The following is a 9,770-nucleotide window of genomic DNA, read 5'->3' on the forward strand; positions in this document are numbered from 1 at the left end:
TTTGTGAGAGAGTATGATAAAAATAAAGCACCATGGCATCAATTAACTGCTTTGCCACAAAACTCAAGCAAACTTTGATCACTTTCTACAAACCATCTTTTAACAAAATTATCATAATTATAACTTGTCAATACCATTAAATTAACATTAATTCATCTATTTATGATGCCAAATTTTGTTTTCTATTTCTGAAGTACAAGCTGCCTAGCCTGGAACAACATAAGGACAGGACAAAATAAATTTATTTTCTCATCACAGCTATCTTACTAAATTGCTCTAAACTTGGTTTTTGTAAAGCAGAGTTTGGAATAATATTTAAACAGCTAATATTACACTATAGTCCTTAGAACATTACCGATTCAATCTATTAATTAGAAAAGTACTGCTTATGGCAGATGGAGAATTATTCAAGCTTTATTTTCACTGTTGTCACACTTACAGAGGGCAGTGGTATTAATCCAGAAAGGAACCATTCCCCAAAACAGGGAGATGGGCTGCAAAAGTCAAGCCCAAGGCGAATCTCCCTACACCTCCCACATGGCTCCAAAAACCTCTGAAAGACTTTTCCAGATACCACATCAGAGCCCCTAAAGCCACTCCTTCGTAATCACCACTGCTGTTCAATCTCACTGAGCTTAGTCCTCCTTTCCTAAACTAGTGCTGGAGAGGATTTCTTTCCATTCTGTTCTGTCACACTGAAGATATGCTCTTCAATGTCCCGTCACTGCTGATGCTGCAGTTAGAACTTCATATCCATGAGCATGCAAAGTTAAAAAAATGCATTTCAGTGAGACTTCAGCTACCCCTGGATTTTTTGCTAAAGCTTCTATCTTCTCCTAAGTGTACTCCTGTTTCTGAAAGCTCAAGACCAATGCGCGGAATAGGACCACAGATTAATCTAAAAATGTGAACAACTCTTTTAAATTAATTGAAATTCTTCAGCTCTCAACAGTTTGGTAGACATATGAGCTAGAGTAGAAGCATTTTAAGGCAAGGCCACTCTTCTCCACTTACTCTCTCCAGTGAAGCACCCCTGCCCTAGGCTGCCCCACCCAATTTGAAATAAATTTTACCTCAAACTGTGCTGACATCCCATTTCACTGTAGCCAAAGAGAGGAGGGAACTTCCAGTGTTGCAAAGCAGAGCTATAAAATTATTAGGAGAGAGTAATTTATTTTCACTACCCTATTAGCCTTTCTGCTTTGTTTGACCCTTGAATGCTTTATCCAGCTTTTTATTGATACCACTAATTTATTTCTTCAGAGCATAATAAGTATTAGGTGGTAATACTGTTTTCACACAGGACGTCATCTATCTTCTGCTTCTTCAGTACAACATCACAGCCTACACATACAAGTGACAGCATCAATGCTAGTGACATCTAGTTAAATCTCTAGTCAATTATGCCAATAAGGCTTTTTCAAAGGAAATTTTGTCCCTCCTTATTTGGATGTGAAGATTTCGGGAACATATTTTATAGAGATAAAACAGCCTTCTTGGCACTGTCTGCCTGACTATCTGTAAAAGGTGTTTGTAAAAAAAAATCTGCCAGAAGAATTACCTTCAAAAGGATTTTAAGCTCAACATGACCTGGCAACATGTACTGACAGCCCAGAACGCCAACCATATCCTGGGCAGCATCAAAAGAAACGTGAGCAGCAGGTTGAGGGAGGTGATTCTCCCCCTCTACTCTGCTCTCATGAGACCCCACCTGGAGAGCTGTGTTCAGCTATGGAGCCCCCAACGTATTAAGACGTGAACCTGTGGAGTGAGTGCAGAGGCCACAAAGATGACAAAAGGGCTGGAGCACCTCTCCTATGAGGAAAGCCTGAGAGAGTTGGGTTTGTTAAGCCTGGCTCCAGAGAGACCTTAGAGCAGCCTTCCAGTGCCTAAAGGGGCCTACAAGAAAGATGGAGAAGGGCTTTGGACAAGGGCACGGAGTGACAGGACAAGGGGGAATGGTTTTAAACTACAACAGAGGAGGTTGAAATTAGATATTGGGAAGAAATTCTTCACTGTGAGGGTGGTGAGGCACTGGAACAGGCTGCCCAGAGAAGCTGTGGATGCCCCATCCCCAGCAGTGTTCAAGGCTAGGTTGGACAGGGCTTTGAACAACCTGGTCTAGTAAAGGGCATCCCTGTCTATGACAGGGCATTGGAACTGGATGATCTTTAAGGTCCCTTCCAACTCAAACCATTCTATGATCCTGTTTCATATTTTTAAGTGCAAACTACTCAAGCTCAAAGTTTAAATACAGACAGCATAATTGATACAACCCTTCACATACAAAATTAGGGCAAAGTATTTCTGCTCATATGTAGTATATGGAGCTTTATAAAAGAATCTATTTCATTTGTGTTATGTGTCTGAATGTTTATGCAGTATGTTAAGAAAGACTTCTTAACCTAGAAGAAAGGAAAAAGTTGGAGTTTTTGTTTTGCTTTTATCAAGTTAATTCAACTATAACCTATTATTTTCTCTGCTACCTTACGATATGTCCTTTTTTTTAGGCTCTTCCTCACAATGGGTTTGACACTTGAGAAAGAAAAAGCAGAATATATGTAGTTTTGCCTTCTTTGCCAAGATGCCTCTAGAATTTTAAAATGTTTATAACGTGTTCTATAACCTAAATTCTGCTCTAACTGAATGAAAGCACTGAATGTCCTTCCCTTGGTCTTTGTAACTTTTTAAAATGGCAATATTTGAATTCAGACAGCAATGAGCAGGCCACAGGGGATGAGCAGATGGATGTATTTCTTCCACTGGTGAGGCTGTTTGTAGAAAACAGCTAACACACTATAACAGACAAATAAAACAAGTTCATCTCTGGGTTAAAACCCAAACGTCTATGTGAAAATGCCAAGACAAACTCTATGAGCTGGAAAGTACCAGTAACCACTACCATGGACCATTCAGTGAATTTTAACAGTACTTTAAAGAATATTCAGCTGTGAAATGTGAGCAAGGAGAGAGCAACAAGGAATGTCATTTAAATCAGATCATTTCTCTGCGCTACTGTACTCACTCCTGTCCCTTCCTGACATGCAGAAAAGCAATGCAGTAGGTTGCAGAAGAATACTTGTATAAATATGACATTCTCTTCGAGAAAGCAGGACAATTCTGAAGCAACTCTCTCATCCAGGCAATGTTGTAAGGCTCTCTGACTTTTCATTTCTCCTTGAGAAAGGAAGGTTTAAGAAAGGGATTCCAGTGATCTATCAAAGCACTTTACTCATTCAGTAAGACACTTAAATGCTAGATATAAATGAAGTTACTTTTAATCTGAAGTAGCTTCCAGATAAGGGTTTACTTCAATGGCAATAGAGGGTAATTAACTCCCTTCAAGAGGCACTTTTCACTTGTTACAGTAGTATTACCAAATCTGTTTTCAACACTCACATTTCAGATCCTCTTTCCCTTGTCATGGGAAAAGTTTCATCACGAGGCTTTCAAACAATAATCAAATTACTATTCTTTTCTTTTGATTGTCATTCTATGACACTTTGGGATTCCAGTTCTCATTGTTCTCATTTCCTCTGACACACAGGAAATGAAATTTTATTTAAACATTGTTCCCTAGGATTCTTATACATAGAAATTATTCTGGAGTTGACTTTTTTTAAAAAGGTAACACAAGTAAAATTGCTGATGCTTACTTTTCAATACATTACTACTGTCACCTTCACCCAGAACATCCCTGTGATAATCTCTCAGGTTGTGCTATGTAAGGTACAAGAACTACTGCAGATAATCCTGTTCTACCAGTTAAATGCAGACTGACTGGCTACCAGCTGCAGTCAGACAGAATTTGTTATAGTTGAGTTCTGTCTTGTTCAGTGAGGACCAAAAGAAGGCAAATATAGGGGACTCTACCTCCTCATTATCATATTACTCAATTAGCTCAGTTTGATCAGTGCACTGAAAAACTGGAGGGATAAACAGAGCAATCAAGGGCACTTCATTTCTTTACATACCCTGATCTACAAATTATGCAACCTTCCAACCAGTCAATTTTTAGATCTGTTATACAGTGGAATGGCAAAAGATTTATTTATTAAGTGATTACATTCATGAAGATTTAGCTCAAGTTAAAAATATACTACCTGAACAACTTTCCTTTAGTAGAAAATAGGTATTTTTTTTACTTTCATATGCTTTTTTTAAAAGCTGGAATCCTTCAAGAGAAATAAAAATGCACAGAAATTTTCTTTCCTGTATGAAGCTTTTTACGTATCATGCATGACTGCAACCAAGATGTGACTAAACCTTGTTGAATAAAACCTTCAACTCTCATGAACATAAACTGGAGCTCAGGACAGTTAAAATTCCATTTGACAGAAGTAAATCTGGATGAAATTAAATTAACAAGCACTGTAGCTTTGTAATAAACATTAAAAGCACTTTAATATGAAGACAGACTCTGAGATACACTGAAATTTATAACTGAACAATATGCATAAGAGATGATACCCCTTGATTCAAACTGGCCACCACTATCCACCAATTCACCACAACAAATGCACCTTTACCCATTTAGGATCTGCATTATTAGAGCTAATGAATATTTAAAACTTACAGCAACTATGAAATAACTTGTACAGATTTACATATATTTGGACAACTGCTGAGTTCAAAGATGAAATGAAAAGTCAGCTCAGGAAACATTCATTGAGGATATTGATAAAGCAACAAGAATAGTAAGTGATCATGCCAAATACAGTGCAGAAAATACAGCATAAAGAAAGTATCACTAGAATTATAAGCTTGTTAAATGCAGCAAATTTTAAGATGCAGATAAAAACAGGTGTCACACTGGATAAGAAAAATACTTGCATTTGAAAAATATCTGCTGAACACCTGACTTTGAGGGCATGATTTCAATTAGCTGGTTTGTAGGTTTTTACTGCTTTGCTGGAACATGGAGTTTTGTTATGAAAGAAATTTAATCTGCTCAGAGTATAGGACTTTAGAGATCAAATTCTAACATGTCAGAAATAACTCAGGCAATGAGAGTTTAGTCATGTTTCCAGTATCACTTGATGAAAGAGAAAACCTACAGTTGCACAAGTAGCACACCAATCACCCACTTTGCAAGACTACCAATTAAATTTGAATATACCGTGTCCTAACAGGCATGTGCACATAGTGGCTTGCTCTAGTGGGCCAACACAACGTTTATGCACATCAATGCTACAGTAATCACTTCTTCTTCCTCTTAATACCTGCCCATAGCACAAGTGTATAACTTACTGCAAACAAATGGAAGCTGATACTGGAAATGTCTAAGCCTGAGAGTAGAGAATACAACAGCTTGAATTTGTTTAAAATTCAAAATCTTGCACTCACTGTGAGTTAATGTGAATTCATACATTCCATAAGATGCACAGACCTACAAGCTTGCAGCAAGCTATATGAACAATTATTTTGGTTTCTCTAAGGAAGTATGGAAAGGAAAAGAGCTCTTTCATTATTCATCAAAGACTGCACCTTTGCACTGGACTAGAAAACTAACTGCATGATGTGGAAAAATAAATTTGTTATTATTCATCACTCTCAGAAGATTGCACCTTCATATGAATGCTAGAAAGCACTTGGGCTATGTCTACATGGCTCTATCTCCAAGATTACATATCCACTGCAGTGCCTTGTGCTGATATATCCCCACACGGACTCGATCCAAGCATATACCAGCTTAGTCACATCCTACAGAGAGAAAATGCCAAAGCACACAGACCAACAGGAACTGCAGTGTATGTCCATGATTTTGTGCTAAGCCAAACTCCATGAAGATGGTGATAGTTCTACGGATTTGTCACAAATAAAAAGCAAGGGAGAAATTTATATAGAAGTCAGTGTATGTTTTACCAATCATCATAAAGCAACTCTAAAATACTCATAATATTGCCTGATTATAAATCTATGACCCATTACCTTTGACATAATTATAAGTTATAGAATATTTTCTGTACTTATTTTACAGAAATTCTTTCAGAATGCCACTTCTTCATTCCAGCTTACATACCATAGCCTACAGCCCTGTATACTCACCAGGGTTCCCCTTCTGACTACTCAGCAAATACAAGTAACTTGCATCTCCAATACATATTACAATAAACTAAAAAATTGAAACCTGATGCAAATATATTGGTGTTACATAGCTTTAGTCTGAAGTTATATTCAGATCTATGGGAGCTTGGCTTAAAGTACAGATTTGAGATACTATCCAGTATACATTATTTCAGTTTCGTTAGACATAAATTACACAAGTCTACAAGGATAACAAGGGTATAAAAGCTTAAGATGCACAACACGTCCTCAAAAAGCCCATTCCTATTTAAATAATTTATAAATCACTAGGTAAAGATCACGACACTCTTAGCACAACAGGCTAGATAAGTTACAAGCTTTGCTGTGTGATCTGCTCCTCCAGTCTGTGAAGGCACTTAGGGTTACATTTAATTCAGAGAAAAACACACGATGATCTATAGGCAGGTATGAAATCCTGGGATCTCTTCCTGTTGTGAATGCTGTACATCATTAAAAAGTTTGCATCTGAGTCCAATTAAAACAATTAACTGAATTCATAAATATGATCAGGTTTAGAGAAATAAGTTATGTAAAAAATACTTTGTCTACCATTCAGTCTGGTTAGATGGTTTTTGGTGTGAAAGAAACTGTGAATAGAGAAGACACTCTTCTTAAGCTAACAATACACACTCGCATAAATCAGCAACCTTTTTTTACTTATGTGCAGATCAGATATACAGAAAAACACTAAGATGGTAGGGATGCTTTTGCTCCCTAAGAAATCAGAGGTAAGGCAACTTTTTACACCAAATATAAAAGGACTGGTTTCCTTAACAGAAAAATTATTTACATCCAGGTGTAACCAGGATGTACAGCTGCTCACCATTGATCCTCTCTCTTTCCTGCAAAAATAAAATATTCTTGATAGAGAACAGTGTTCTGAACTTTTCTGTTCCTGCTCCTCCTTACCTTTGTGCTTGTAATTTAATCTATAAATATAGTCCCATGTATTTGATTTTTAATTTTTGATTTTTGATATTTCTGATCTTTGGGTTTTGTGGCTAGTAACGACACTTTGAAGCTGCATGCCTGAAGCACTGGTATTCCCAGCCCACAGCACCCTACACAACAACAACATTTTTCCTGAAATACTTTGGCAGTTCTTCATTTTTATAGTGCTCTTATTCTAGATCTTAGTAGTTCCAGTTCGACATATGACCTGGGGAACAATATGAATAACATATAAAAAATGCATTATTTCTGTAGATGATGTATTTTGCTATTTCCATTTAGAACTCCATTCTGTTTTTCAAATAATTATATTGTATAATCCATATTACAGGCCATTTTAATTGCCTTTGCTGATGCTCACCTAAAATTCTAAAGCATACTAGTTTTAGAACTGTCTTCCTGCTGAAAATATATTCATTAATGAAAACATACTGAAACTATATGTATTATTTAATAAAAACACATGGTATCCTATACAGAATTGACTCAATAAATGATCTTGTATTTACAGAACTCACACCTAGGGTAGAAAATGCTACATGATGTACACTGATACATTATCTATAGAAAATAAATACTCTGGAAATAGAAATGTGTAAATTAATCAAACAGGTTTTATCTAATAATATTTGCATTCCTATAGTACTTTTCCCATACGGCTTTAACTCTGTTTTTTAGATGGGAGAACAGAATAAAATGTGTTAAGTGTACTTCCTATGATCACAAAGCAGAGCATTGCAGAGACCAGGAGAAAAAACTACAATCACTCATGTTGTGGGTTTGTCCTACATACAGACTGCCTTCTGGGAAAGGATAAGGCATAAATCTTAAAAGCAGTTGGAACTGATTCTTTCCACTCAACAAATCAGTGCTACTAGTTTACTCCAAATATCAAAAAGTGAAGAAAAAGGTTTATCTTAATAGCGCTAATGAAATTCCCATTACAGAAATGGTCAGCGTAATAATTTCCATACAAAATAATGGCAGACAAGATTTATAAATTTAATGCCTCATACGTTTCCTAAACCCATCATCCACTTCCCAAGGCTATGCACTTCATCAGACATGAACGCCTGAATTTTAGTTTACAATTTAGACCTCATCATGTATTGCATTTACAAAAACAGAAATGACAGGATCACCTATCTAAACTGGGGCTCATCCTCTCCTTCTTCACATCCGGTCACTGTCAGCTCTGCCTCTATTTGGTTTCTATATGGCTAGATTACCACCAACAGTTCTGCTTGTACATTTAGAGTACTTTCATCATTTATACCCATTATTTAACCTCTAAGAGGTTAATCTTAAGTCACATGTTACAGAGATGGAATTAATAGCTATGGTAGGGTCTAGACCAAAAGTTTCGTTAAGTTGTTTCAGTTTGTTGCTTAGACTGTTAAGGAGCACCTAATTAGAGGTGGAGCCCTACAATACTAGGAGGTTACCAGGAAATGGAAGAAAATACGAGAACGGTAGAGGTAGGTTCCTTCTATGTGTACAAAAGCTTTTCTTCACAACAGAGCCCCAAATGGCACCACCTGTCAAAGGGTGGCTCGTGATGCTCAGTAAAGTACCATACACCACATAAGCTTTGTTTGAATCGCATGGTGTATTTATGGTCTAAATTTTTGTTAATGATTTTCCTAGACTACAGGAGACCCAGTGAGCACTCAGAAACCAAATGACTTCTGAAGTAATCCAGGAATTGGTGAAGGTAGGAATAGAGCAAAAGGGCGCTCAAACCACCCACCACCCAACTCGACGCTGCGACACTTTTGGCTGCAGGACCCAAGGGAAAGCACTCCAAAGAATTTTAAATTTTTAAAAAAAAAAAAAAAAAAAAAAGAAAGAAAGAATTTGCCAGTATTTTTAGCAGTGCGCGCACACCACCTCTGAGCACACGTCAGCCCATCTGTGGCTCTCACCCACGCGGTGCCGGGGGGACAGCCGCAGGCCACCGGCACGCCGCAGCCAAAAGAAGTGATACCGAGGCGAGAATCCGTCCTCTACCGGCCACCCTGCGAGGCGGCGGGGCGGGGGCTGCGAAGTGGCTGAGGAGAGGCGTGGGCGGTGTGCTGAGGGGAGGCGAGGCGGGGCCGGAGCGCCGAGGGGAGGGGAGGTGCGGGCGGCAGCGGCCGGGGCGCTGGGGCGGGGGAAGGACTGGGGCTAAATGCGGCGGGACTGCCGTGGCCGGCACGGTCCCCGCTCGACGGCCTTAGGCCCTTTCCGCGCCCCGAAGCTCCCCCTCCTCCACCACGTGCAGCATTTTCCCGGCGGGGAGCAGCAATCCCAGCGGGCACTGCCCGTCCTCTCCGCTGCCCGGAGCACTTCCAGCCCTCACCCCGCCCGGCCGCCCTAGCTTCCTCCGGGCGTTTTGCTTCCCACCTGCACTCTCCTTATGTAAGGCAGGATCTGATGGGCAGCGGGGAGGGGGTGTCAGGGCGCACACGCACTCACACACACACAGACAGACATAGACATATGCACACATACACGCAGCATCCCTCCGCGGCCGCTCCCGTGAGGATGCCGATACCTTTTATCCAGGCACGCGATCCACTCGCCGGAGGACGCGGAATGGGAGGTGTGAGCGGCGACCATGTTGGACAGGGCTCAGGTCGCCGCGCACCCGGCTGGCTGGCGGCTCCCCCTGCTCGCCCGCCGGTCGGTCGGTCCGTCCGTCCTCCCTCCCTCCCTCGCTCGCTCCCTCCCTCCGCGCACGGCGCGATGGG

At 39.8% G+C, this 9,770-nt stretch overlaps 1 protein-coding gene across 4 annotated transcripts in view; it reads right to left on the reverse strand.

Annotated features, from left to right (window-relative positions):
- The window catches only part of RAPGEF4 (Rap guanine nucleotide exchange factor 4), a 151,412-nt gene extending 141,653 nt beyond the window's left edge, over positions 1-9,759 (reverse strand). For all 4 annotated transcript variants that reach the window (XM_027878495.1, XM_027878494.1, XM_027878492.1 and 1 more), the window contains exon 1: positions 9,575-9,759. In XM_027878495.1, the coding sequence (XP_027734296.1) occupies positions 9,575-9,639 (65 nt within the window). In that variant the 5' untranslated portion in view covers positions 9,640-9,759. The remainder of the gene's footprint in view (positions 1-9,574) is intronic.
- Between the last annotated feature and the right edge of the window lie 11 nt (positions 9,760-9,770).

The sequence above is a fragment of the Empidonax traillii genome, unplaced genomic scaffold (assembly GCF_003031625.1).
Source record: "Empidonax traillii isolate 1590-97213 ecotype Southwest subspecies unplaced genomic scaffold, ASM303162v1 scaffold42:size1813164, whole genome shotgun sequence".
Classification (NCBI taxonomy): domain Eukaryota; kingdom Metazoa; phylum Chordata; class Aves; order Passeriformes; family Tyrannidae; genus Empidonax; species Empidonax traillii.